Genomic DNA, 12,323 nt, shown 5'->3' with positions numbered 1-12,323 from the left:
TTTTCCTCTTGAATGTGGTCAAATCCTGGTGGGAAGAAGTTATGATCCTATAGCACTGATTTGGAAATGTAAACATTTACAATTGTGGCATCACAATGAAAAGGACAATGGAAAAGAAATTTAAGAGATTATGTTGAACTTTTTTTTTTTTTTTTCCACCCATAGTTTCTGACTGAAATCCAGTGAAAAGATCTCTTACCTTTATCAATGACAAGAAGAAGTTCTTCAGAATAATTGCTCTGTATCGCCTCCACAACTTCTCTTTTTATTTATTTAGGCCAGGGGGGGAAGCTATCCCAGATATCCCCCTGGGTCAACACACATGAATCAAATGATTAGTTCATTACCAGGCCTCTGGAAAACTTCGAGAAATGTTGAGGAGGTAATTTAGCCATTTAAATCAGCTGTGATGGGTCAAGGACACATCTAAAACCTAAAAAGGCTGTAACATTTTAGGAGTTATATAATAATTAATCAGTTGAAAAAAAGAATAGAAACACAAAGTTTACACATATATATACATATACAGTGGGGCAAAAAAGTATTTAGTCAGCCACCGATTGTGCAAGTTCCCCCACCTAAAATGATGACAGAGGTCAGTAATTTGCACCAGAGGTACACTTCAACTGTGAGAGACAGAATGTGAAAAAAAAAATCCATGAATCCACATGGTAGGATTTGTAAAGAATTTATTCGTAAATCAGGGTGGAAAATAAGTATTTGGTCAATAACAAAAATACAACTCAATACTTTGTAACATAACCTTTGTTGGCAATAACAGAGGTCAAACGTTTACTATAGGTCTTTACCAGGTTTGCACACACAGAAGCTGGTATTTTGGCCCATTCCTCCATGCAGATCTTCTCGAGAGCAGTGATGTTTTGGGGCTGTTGCCGAGCAACACGGACTTTCAACTCCCGCCACAGATTTTCTATGGGGTTGAGGTCTGGAGACTGGCTAGGCCACTCCAGGACTTTCAAATGCTTCTTACGGAGCCACTCCTTTGTTGCCCGGGCGGTGTGTTTTGGATCATTGTCATGTTGGAAGACCCAGCCTCGTTTCATCTTCAAAGTTCTCACTGATGGAAGGAGGTTTTGGCTCAAAATCTCACGATACATGGCCCCATTCATTCTGTCCTTAACACGGATCAGTCGTCCTGTCCCCTTGGCAGAAAAACAGCCCCATAGCATGATGTTTCCACCCCCATGCTTCACAGTAGGTATGGTGTTCTTGGGATGCAACTCAGTATTCTTCTTCCTCCAAACACGACGAGTTGAGTTTATACCAAAAAGTTCTACTTTGGTTTCATCTGACCACATGACATTCTCCCAATCCTCTGCTGTATCATCCATGTGCTCTCTGGCAAACTTCAGATGTGCCTGGACATGCACTGGCTTCAGCAGCGGAACACGTCTGGCACTGCGGGATTTGATTCCCTGCCGTTGTAGTGTGTTACTGATGGTGACCTTTGTTACTTTGGTCCCAGCTCTCTGCAGGTCATTCACCAGGTCCCCCCGTGTGGTTCTGGGATCTTTGCTCACCGTTCTCATGATCATTGTGACCCCACGGGATGAAATCTTGCGTGGAGCCCCAGATCGAGGGAGATTATCAGTGGTCTTGTATGTCTTCCATTTTCTGATGATTGCTCCCACAGGTAATTTTTAACACCAAGCTGCTTGCCTATTGTAGATTCACTCTTCCCAGTCTGGTGCAGGTCTACAATACTTTTCCTGGTGTCCTTCGAAAGCTCTTTGGTCTTGGCCATGGCGGAGTTTGGAGTCTGACTGTTTGAGGCTGTGGACAGGTGTCTTTTATACAGATGATGAGTTCAAACAGGTGCCATTCATACAGGTAACGAGTGGGGGACAGAAAAGCTTCTTACAGAAGACGTTACAGGTCTGTGAGAGCCAGAGATTTTCCTTGTTTGAGGTGACCAAATACTTATTTTCCACCCTGATTTACGAATAAATTCTTTACAAATCCTACCATGTGGATTCATGGATTTTTTTTCACACTCTGTCTCTCACAGTTGAAGTGTACCTCTGGTGCAAATTACTGACCTCTGTCATCATTTTAAGTGGGGGAACTTGCACAATCGGTGGCTGACTAAATACTTTTTTGCCCCACTGTATACATACATAAGCATATGTGCTACAACAGGAGTTATTACTTTTGTCCTAAATCTGAGACTACATTTGACATTTGAGCTCACCAAAACTGGACAACTGAAAAAACGTTGACCAGTCTGATGAGTCTTTCTGCTGTGGGTAAACATGAAAGCATGGACCCATCCTGCTTTGAATCAACAATTTCAGCTGCTGGTTGTGTAACAGTATGGGATATATTTATGGAGAGAAATATGCCTCAAAGTCATTGCAAATGCATACGATATGATCCACAAGCATAAACCAAGATTTATAATTTTGTATAGTGATTTGTTTGTGACTTTTCAGGAATCACAAATGCGTGCTCCAATCCACACACAAATACGAAGCAATTTGGCCACACGTAAAACTATTCTACAAATGTGTATGAATGCCAAGCGTCATGTCTGGAGAAAACCAATGACCCTAAGCACACAGCCAAGATAACAAAGGAGTGGCTTCAAAACCACTCTGTTAATGTCCTTGATTGGCCCAGACAGAGGCCAGACTTGAACCTGATTGGACATCTCTGGGGAGGTCTGAAAATGAATGTGCACTGACACTCACAGCTTGGGCGGTTCTGCAAAGAGGAATGGGAGAAACTGCCCACAAATAGGTGGGCAAGCTTGGAGCATCATACTCAAAAAGAGTTGAGTCACTAAAGGAGTGTTTCCCAACCACCGTGTCTTGGCACATAGGTTTCACCTGATTGGTACTCTAAGCAACTAGCCTGAGTAATGGGCAGAACAATTACGTTCTCTTCCACTACAGGGCATTACAACTTCTTGCTCCAATTAAATGTGTTGCCAACTGCCAGAAAAACAGAAGAAGAAAACACATAGTGATGCCACAATGAAGCACGTAAAAGCAATAGATTAATATTTTAAAACAAAAAGTAGTCAATCTGACCTGGGACCTGGAGAAAATTCTGATCCATATTAAGGCCCTAGCATGAATAGTGGTCAGAAGAAAGCAAAAATGTTATATTAGGGATAAACTGAGCCAATTCCACTATATCTGGTGCATAGGGGAAAATTGTCAATATGCTTTTTGTGACAATTTTGTTTAGTGGTGTGCCGCGTGATTTTTCTAATGTGAACTATGTGCCGTGGCTCCAAAAGGTTGGGAAACACTGCACTAAAGCATTGAAATTTTTTGCATGAATGGGTGTGAATGGGTGAATGAGACGTGTTGTTTAAAGCGCTTTGAGGGTTCAGGCAGAGCAGAAAAGCACTATATAAAAACTAGTCCATCTACCATTTAGATGGACTGTATATTATAAATTACAGCTAATTTATAGCAATTAGAATTAACAATATACAGTGGGGCAAAAAAGTATTTAGTCAGCCACCGATTGTGCAAGTTCCCCCACTTAAAATGATGACAGAGGTCAGTAATTTGCACCAGAGGTACACTTCAACTGTGAGAGACAGAATGTGAAAAAAAAATCCATGAATCCACATGGTAGGATTTGTAAAGAATTTATTCGTAAATTAGGGTGGAAAATAAGTATTTGGTCACCTCAAACAAGGAAAATCTCTGGCTCTCACAGACCTGTAACGTCTTCTGTAAGAAGCTTTTCTGTCCCCCACTTGTTACCTGTATGAATGGCACCTCAAACAGTCAGACTCCAAACGCCGCCATGGCCAAGACCAAAGAGCTTTCGAAGGACACCAGGAAAAGTATTGTAGACCTGCACCAGACTGGGAAGAGTGAATCTACAATAGGCAAGCAGCTTGGTGTGAAAAAATCAACTGTGGGAGCAATCAGCAGAAAATGGAAGACATACAAGACCACTGATAATCTCCCTCGATCTGGGGCTCCACGCAAGATCTCATCCCGTGGGGTCAAAATGATCATGAGAACGATGAGCAAAGATCCCAGAACCACACGGGGGGACCTGGTGAATGACCTGCAGAGAGCTGGGACCAAAGTAACAAAGGTCACCATCAGTAACACACTACAACGGCAGGGAATCAAATCCCGCAGTGCCAGACGTGTTCCGCTGCTGAAGCCAGTGCATGTCCAGGCCCGTCTGAAGTTTGCCAGAGAGCACATGGATGATACAGCAGAGGATTGGGAGAATGTCATGTGGTCAGATGAAACCAAAGTAGAACTTTTTGGTATAAACTCAACTCGTCGTGTTTGGAGGAAGAAGAATACTGAGTTGCATCCCAAGAACACCATACCTACTGTGAAGCATGGGGGTGGAAACATCATGCTATGGGGCTGTTTTTCTGCCAAGGGGACAGGACGACTGATCCGTGTTAAGGATAGAATGAATGGGGCCATGTATCGTGAGATTTTGAGCCAAAACCTCCTTCCATCAGTGAGAACTTTGAAGATGAAACGAGGCTGGGTCTTCCAACATGACAATGATCCAAAACACACCGCCCGGGCAACAAAGGAGTGGCTCCGTAAGAAGCATTTGAAAGTCCTGGAGTGGCCTAGCCAGTCTCCAGACCTCAACCCCATAGAAAATCTGTGGCGGGAGTTGAAAGTCCGTGTTGCTCGGCGACAGCCCCAAAACATCACTGCTCTCGAGAAGATCTGCATGGAGGAATGGGCCAAAATACCAGCTACTGTGTGTGCAAACCTGGTAAAGACCTATAGTAAACGTTTGACCTCTGTTATTGCCAACAAAGGTTATGTTACAAAGTATTGAGTTGTATTTTTGTTATTGACCAAATACTTATTTTCCACCCTGATTTACGAATAAATTCTTTACAAATCCTACCATGTGGATTCATGGATTTTTTTTTTTCACATTCTGTCTCTCACAGTTGAAGTGTACCTCTGGTGCAAATTACTGACCTCTGTCATCATTTTAAGTGGGGGAACTTGCACAATCGGTGGCTGACTAAATACTTTTTTGCCCCACTGTACAACAAAACTAGAATTTAAAAATGATTCTACAAAGAAATGTAGAAAGTGCACGTTAGCTAAAATAAAGCTTTAGACAGAATTTATGATGTTAATATTATACCAGACACCAAATAGCTGTTCCATAAATAAATAAATAAATGAACAAAAAAAAAACTTTTATTGTGTTAAGGCATAAAAGCATAAAACAGTGCTTATTTTTGGTGATTAAAACAAAGGTCAAGGACTAATTCAATAACAGAATAACAATGCTTGTTGATTTGGGAGTAATGCAATATATTTTTAATGAATAAAACAAATCTGTGTGGGAGAAACACAACAAAACATTAAAATAATGAAAATATAAGCAATGTAATTTGGTAAAGTTTTAGTAAGACTCTGGCTCAGAGCAGACACTCTCATAGAGTGATGAAAATGTTACCCAGACATATTTCAACAGATAAGTAAAAATCGCAAATCAGCATACAATGATCAGAAGCAGTAAGTTCGTTGCGCCATTTCATCAGTAAAACTCAGAACTTGCATTTCTTTCCCTGCTTTCGCTTGAAAAGCTAAATTTGTCTTCTTATCTTCTAATATTCAAATGGCCACACTGTTTTCTACCACTGCTGGATCCATGTAGGTGTATGGCACGTTTAAGTGATTGTTTCTGGCTTTGATGACTCCACTCAAAATTTCAAGCTCCGCCTGAAAATCCTTTAATATCTTGCGAGGAATCTCCTCAGTGAAGTGGTCCTCTGGGTACTGGCCAAGAGGGACCTAATGAGAACAGTGATACATTTAGTTTTTCTTCAACAACATTCAAATTTTTGTCAAAATAACTCAAAATTATTCACAAAAATTTACTGTAAACATAATTTCTGACATTCTTAATGAAATCTTTGCTCCTTACAAAGTCACTGGACTGCTTGCTGAGGAGCCACACGGTGGCCATGCCCTGAACTGTTACGTTGACATCAGGGAAGGTCGCCAACATGGTGGCCTCGCTTGTCGTCCCCTTTTTGGTCGGTGGTGGGAGTTGCAGGGAGATGGGAGTGTTGGGCATCCAGCCAGCATAGTCAAACTGTATTTAATGAATAAGTAAAGGATTTACTAAGATTAAAAAGCATAGTTTTTAATTCTGTCTTTGTTTTTTAATATTGTTGTTACCTTCCTGCTGTTGTATGGTATTATTCATACAATTATTTACATTTTCCCTTTGCATGACAATGAGTTCATTTGATTTTGGGAGAAATGTTTCATAAGCTACAACTTGTCAGTAACATGACTGACTATAAAAAGAGCGTCTTAGGGAGGCATGTGATGTTTTTTATGTTCTATTGTGAATAAAATTAGGGTTTTTGAGATTTGCAGACCATTACATTGATCGTGTTTTTATTGACATTGTAAACTGTGCCATTTTTTTCATTATTGGGATAATATAAGAACTCACCTGTCCACTGTTCACAGCTGCATGCTGGGCTGAGCAGGTGTAGATCACCATGGTGACAAACTTGATCAACTCAGTCACACTGGTAAATGTCTGAGGAATTCCTGAAATAACAGCATCATTCCTTTAGGTTTAGGTTGCAATATATAGTATGGAGAAATCACCACTATCATCATAATAATTGAAGATAGTAATTGAAACTCACCTGTTTCTGCTTGAGAAAGGAACCCATGTTCAAAAATGTCCAAAATCCACTTCTGAAGTTCAGAGTCCTCCTGGACCTCACGGTCACTCTTGTAGTAGTAGCCGAGCATTCCCTGCACAAACCTTTGAGAAATGGGAATACACTGTGTAAAACATGTTTTTATTATTTGTACACAAACTGCTCCAGGATTATTTAAATAATAAAAAATTGTATTTGCCCTAATTCTTTTGTTTCAAAAACTACATAAAAATAAATGGCACAAAGTACCTTGTCCTGATTAAAAATAGGGAGGTTACAGGTTCACGATCAACACACCAAGTGTTTATAATTTAACTTAGTGAAGGTAGGCTTCTGTAAGTAGCAGACACATCTCTCAGTTTAGAGGCATTTTAGTTTCAACAGAAATCTAAATGTTGTTTAATAAGATCAAGGCAGGCTGTACATGTGGTGACAGCTACTGATATACAAAGGGACATAACTTGTTTAAACATACACTATTAAAGAACAGGCTCAGGATACTCTTGCAAAACAGATCTCATAAGTTTTACTTGTTGGTCAATGAAGGTTAAAAAACAGACTAACCGAAAAAACTGATGCAAGGAAAATGTTGGCAAAGACTAGAAGAAGAGGTGTTATGCAAGCCACACTCAAATGTGACATTCACAAAAGAAAGCTTTTGCAATAAAACAAAGAAATCTAGTTAAAAAAGGTACATAGAAAAGGTGTAACGTATCTGTCTTTTTCTGTCCACATTGGAGATTTGAAATAATATTAATGACAATGATAACAAATCGGTTAGCCAGCACAAAGACATCTCTTAATTCAATTCCTTCACCAATGAAGACCATAAATACAAAAAACAAAAAGCAAACAGACAATGAGACCAATGCTTTACACCATGTGCTTTACACGCTGTGCAAAGAAATTGTCATTGTTGTCTTTTGCCAAGGAAAGTTTGTTATTACTGTGTGCTCAAATATATGACTTTACAGGAGGCTTTTATTTATTGATTTTCATATTTTAACCAGCCAATACTGTGGAGAAAGACCAGATCAGTTTTTTATGCTGATTTAAGATAGGATGACCCATTATTTACAAACTCTGAATTGTTGCAGCTTGATGGCATCATTAGGAGAAAATCAAAATCAAAAGAAAAGAAAGTGTGGTACCTGTGGATGATATCCCAAACCTTTAGTCCATCATCCCTGTAGTAGAAGTTTGGCACAGCCTCCACGCCACGTTCAGCAATGTCATCAGGTATGCAGAGGGAGCTGTAGGTTAATGAGGACACTGACCTCTGTAGGATGGTAAACATGCCCTCTCCACCTGATGATGCAAACTAGAGAATGGGTAGCTCACAGTTAGAGACAAATGTTGTACATGACACTGAAAAAGAAAAACAATTCTTAAGGTAAAGGTCTAGTGAGTGTGTATGGTGTTATTTTTGTGCCTCTACTCTGAGCGCACATTACAAAAAGAGAAAAAAAAAGTGTTGTTGTTGCATTTTGAGAAGAAAAATATTTTTGATTGAAGAAAAGTTTAATTTGAGTGAACAAAATTCATTGCTGTGTGCAAGAAATGCATTTCAGTGTTTGCTATTATCCATTTACACACACAATAACAGCCACTCGGTTGTTGGCATTTGCTCTTGCTCAGATCTCTGCTCTGTGTGCTGACGGACATCTGTAGGCCTGCTCTCAGTGCGTATGTGCCACAAAACAAACCAATCACAGACTTGGATGCAAAAATTCTGATTGGCTGTTTTGGTCTCCAATCAGCTCGCTAGCCACAGCATTCCGGAAACACTGTCCAAAGTGTAGCTAAATCCAATAGAGTGGTTTGGTTTAAACTAGATTAAAACCAACAATGGACTTAAAACATTTTATATTTTCAAATAAAATAACATACTTATCACACATACTGCATGCAGCAGTTAATTTTGTTTGGTCAAATTAAACTTTTCTCCGCTCAAAGTAATTTTCTCCCTAAAATTCAACATTTGCACTTGCGGAAACAGTTTTTACGCCATAAGTGTGCTGGTCGTACTGCATACCTGAGTGAAATTGCCAGTGTCAGAAATTAGAAGACGCCGAGCTAAGAAGTTGATCTGCATAGTGTAGCGCGTGTGAGGATTGAGGAGCTGCGGGAAAGAGGGAACTCTGTTAGTGACATGATTGGGGCAACACTTCATTTTATTGTCCACAACCAGCCGTTATGGACAAATGCTTTCCACACCACTGAAATAATGGCATAAAACAAACTGAAGTTTCAGCAAACGTCAGTTACCTTGTACAGAGGATGCACCATGGGCACATTGCGCAGCAGTGACACTGCAAAAACCTCAGCCAGCAAGTGCGTGCGCAGAAGGTGAACATTGAGCTGATGCTCATTGAAATCTGCACTTCTTACAAAAATCTTGGCGATCAACCAGTCGTACTCAGAATCAGTAGGAAGAAAGATCGGATTGTCATCTGATGGAGTCTGCTTCAGCTACAGAAGGACAGGGCAGAGTAGTCATTTGATACAGATGATCAAGTATGCTCCTAAAATCAATTACTGATCAAGACTGATGAAATTTCAGTTCCTGTTCTATGTTTGACAAGTTTATCTTTAAAGTTTGATACTCTGCTGATCCCTTATGGGGAATTTCCACTGAATCCTTTCTGACAGAGCATTTCTTCTGAACAGCTTTACATGATGCTTTTAATTAGTTTTTACTGATGCTATCTCTCTCTGCTCAGTAAATATGTTGCATCTGTGTGAGTGTATTGTACAGAATGAACTGGGAAGGCTGTTTGTGATTTTGGCGCCATAAATGAAACTGACTTGATTTATGTACGTGTCAGACTCTGCATTCAGCAATCTGGATACTGCTATGGGATGAACTTTCACAAGGCTAAGGCTCAGCAAAAACACTTCACAGCTGGTGTTCAGATATGGTACTAGCTATGGTTGCAAATAGAATATCCTTATATTTTGATTTTACAATGACGTTGTACATGAACAATTGCTTTACACATTAACAGGTGTGCTATCTCTACTGATGAGCTGATAAATACACGAACTTAAACCTTACTGTCTGAATTACCTGAATGGCAATCGGCATTAGCTTATCATGAGGATCTTTGTGGAGCAGGACGAGAGGAGCCATCAAGTACTGCTTCTTCCCATTGATGGTGTTTGCTTTTACTCCATCCAGACGCTTGTAGTCACACAGGAATATGTTCCCTTTCTGTTTGAAAGTTCAGGATATTGCAACAGTGTGGATATAATATTTAGTCAGTGACTGTACAAGTACAATTATTTGACAAAAAATCAATTTATTATAAAGAATTCAGATGATCACCTTCATTTCATCTGCCAGGCTGCACTGGCCATGGGGAAAGACCATGTCATCAGTGACAGGGAAGTTACTGGGCAGGGCTGTACAAAGCTGAATCAACATGGGGTTGACACCATTTAGAAACTGGTAGCCAAAGAAAGCATCCTCTTTCCAGTGTTCATGAACATATTCTGTGAAAAAGAGACATTTAACTTATTATTTTTGAAACTGTGAGCTACTAAATTCTGCTAAATTTCTGAATTAATGTCAGAAGTTCAGGGTCTGAGAGTCTTCATTATGTGAACTGTAAAAGAAAAGTCCGATTTCTCTGGTAAGAATATAGATGGTTTACAGAACAGGCTGCCCAATATTCAGCTCATTATTGCATAGAGTGCATACTGTATAAGGACTCCAATATGCTATGATGTTAGTACAGTACCTGATATTTCAGTCTTTTTGCAGCAAAACACTCGATTGATGCTGTCAATATTATCCCACTTCTTCTTACAGTTATCCAGTCCCTTCAGCTTCAGCTCAGTCAGTCTGAAACAGAAGAGCACATTTATTTAACTTCATTATGATACTTAATATACTTTTGATAAGTAAAGAGAAAAATATGGTAAATGGTAAATGGCCTGTATTTGTATAGCACTTTACTAGTCCCTAAGGACCCCAAAGCGCTTTACACTATACACAATCATCCACACATTCACACACACATTCACACACTGGTGATGGCAAGCTACTGTATAGCCACAGCCGCCCTGGGGCACAGTGACAGAGGAGTAAAGAGTAAAGAGAAAAATATGTGTAACAGAACTTCACCCTGTGGAAGCAGTGTAGAGAAACTCTTTAGTTTTGGTGAAGGAGAACTGAACCTCATACGGGAGTGAAAATGGGTTTTCTGCCTTCATGGAGTGAGGTATTTTCTCTGCATATGCATCCCAGCTGATGAAACGAAGAAACAGCGATGATGAGGAAGTTAGTTACAGTATGACATGATATACTTTTTATCTGCAACATATGCAATAGTTTAATTTCTTTTAATTAATCCCAGCAGACAAAGAATATGCTGCAATGCTTAATTTTAAGGTTAAATATCATTAGTATTAGGATATTCAGCTATAACTGGACAGCATTTGTATTCTAGTTTCAGGAGCTGTAAGGCTAAAATGTGTATAAGCTCTGAATTCTCACCGATAGTCTTCCTCTCGCTGCTGAATCTCCTGCTGCCGACTGTACCTGCCAAGATGATGGTTGTCTTCAAAGACTCTCAGAGCTATAAAAAAAAAAGAAAAGAAAGAAAGAAAGAAAAAGGGTTTCTTGTGAATGTGGTATATTGGAAAACTGCTTTAGTCTCATTACAAGATTTTTGTTGTCCTCACTGGTTTGTAACTACAGAACAAGATTTAAGATGAGCACAGTTTCCCAAACCTTTTCCATCCCTGAAGCGGTGCACCTTGCTATCAGCAATCCAGCGGTAGATGGGAAAGCTGTAGATGTCTCCTTCAGGGGATTTCACTTCCACCTTGGCACAAAACCAAGCGTCCTCCGGGAACAGTGGGAGAGACTGTTTGTCTAACTCTATCAGCACAAGATTTCCAAGCGAAGTGGAGCAGGACACCTTAAACTTTGATACCTAAAGAATGACATAGCAGTTTGTGCTGAGCTGTAACACTCGAGCATACAATTCCTGTATTTACTGTGGTCCATGAAGTGAACTGTTTGCTTTGACCATCTTCATGGTGATAGATTCCCCTTATTTCCACAAAAATGATTTCATTTGTGTATCATCTCATACAGGAAACCTGAGATACATTTAATCATGAAGATGCATATTTCAGACTTACGGCTCCTATAACGAAGGATGTAGCCCCTTTCAAGCCCATGAGCCACGTGCGATCACTCTCCCCATCTGTGCCCACCAGCTTAATGAAGACATTGTTAAGAGTAGTGGAATTAAGGCGATCACCAGTGAATACGGTCACTTTATACTGCACCATTTTCCCTCTTGAATGTGGTCAGATCCTTGGAATAACTACTCTGTCAGAAGTTGCCCCCACAATCGTCTCTTTTTATTGACACATTTTAGTGGGAGTGTCCAGGCAATTGCATCAGGTAGGTGTTGTGTTGAAATGTTGGACATGTGTGATCAACTGCTGTAACCTGAGAAACCACAGGAATTTGAGCTGATGATGAAATAACGAGGCTTTATTTTATTCAAGAGAAATCGCAGCCACTGTGAAATGTAGAAGTATGCAACTATTTGCTAAATACACACACCAAAAAAGTTTTGTAGAATTTTAACACACCTTAAAGTCAATATTTGGTATGACTCTT

At 39.8% G+C, this 12,323-nt stretch overlaps 1 protein-coding gene across 1 annotated transcript; it reads right to left on the bottom strand.

Moving 5' to 3' along the window:
- Nucleotides 1-5,279: 5,279 nt before the first annotated feature.
- LOC146667948 (hydroperoxide isomerase ALOXE3-like) lies at nucleotides 5,280-12,025 on the bottom strand. The gene is made up of 14 exons (XM_085409751.1): nucleotides 11,834-12,025; nucleotides 11,418-11,622; nucleotides 11,181-11,262; nucleotides 10,809-10,931; nucleotides 10,423-10,526; nucleotides 10,008-10,174; nucleotides 9,750-9,893; nucleotides 8,948-9,151; nucleotides 8,715-8,801; nucleotides 7,831-8,000; nucleotides 6,662-6,783; nucleotides 6,460-6,560; nucleotides 5,920-6,090; nucleotides 5,280-5,786 (listed from the first exon to the last, which is right to left on the bottom strand). Exons 1-14 carry the CDS (start codon nucleotides 11,984-11,986, stop codon nucleotides 5,607-5,609), a joined length of 2,013 nt encoding a protein of 670 aa, XP_085265877.1. The 5' UTR covers nucleotides 11,987-12,025; the 3' UTR covers nucleotides 5,280-5,606.
- Nucleotides 12,026-12,323: the final 298 nt, after the last annotated feature.

This window comes from Rhamphochromis longiceps, linkage group LG6 (genome assembly GCF_057381845.1).
Source record: "Rhamphochromis longiceps isolate RC_006_pf linkage group LG6, R_longiceps_female_GT1.1, whole genome shotgun sequence".
Taxonomy (NCBI): Eukaryota; Metazoa; Chordata; class Actinopteri; order Cichliformes; family Cichlidae; genus Rhamphochromis; species Rhamphochromis longiceps.
The sequence above is the reverse complement of the archived record's forward strand: the minus strand, read 5'-3'. Positions and strand labels throughout refer to the sequence as shown.

Bases quoted from the DNA above. Each gene is read 5' to 3' on its own strand.
- LOC146667948 (XM_085409751.1), bottom strand. From the start codon at position 11,986: ATGGTGCAGTATAAAGTGACCGTATTCACTGGTGATCGCCTTAATTCC. The intron at 11,623-11,833 runs GTAAGTCTGAAA...GTCATTCTTTAG, and splicing joins CATCCTTCGTTATAGGAGCC to GTATCAAAGTTTAAGGTGTC. The intron at 6,091-6,459 runs GTGAGTTCTTAT...CATTAAATACAG, and splicing joins CAGCTGTGAACAGTGGACAG to TTTGACTATGCTGGCTGGAT.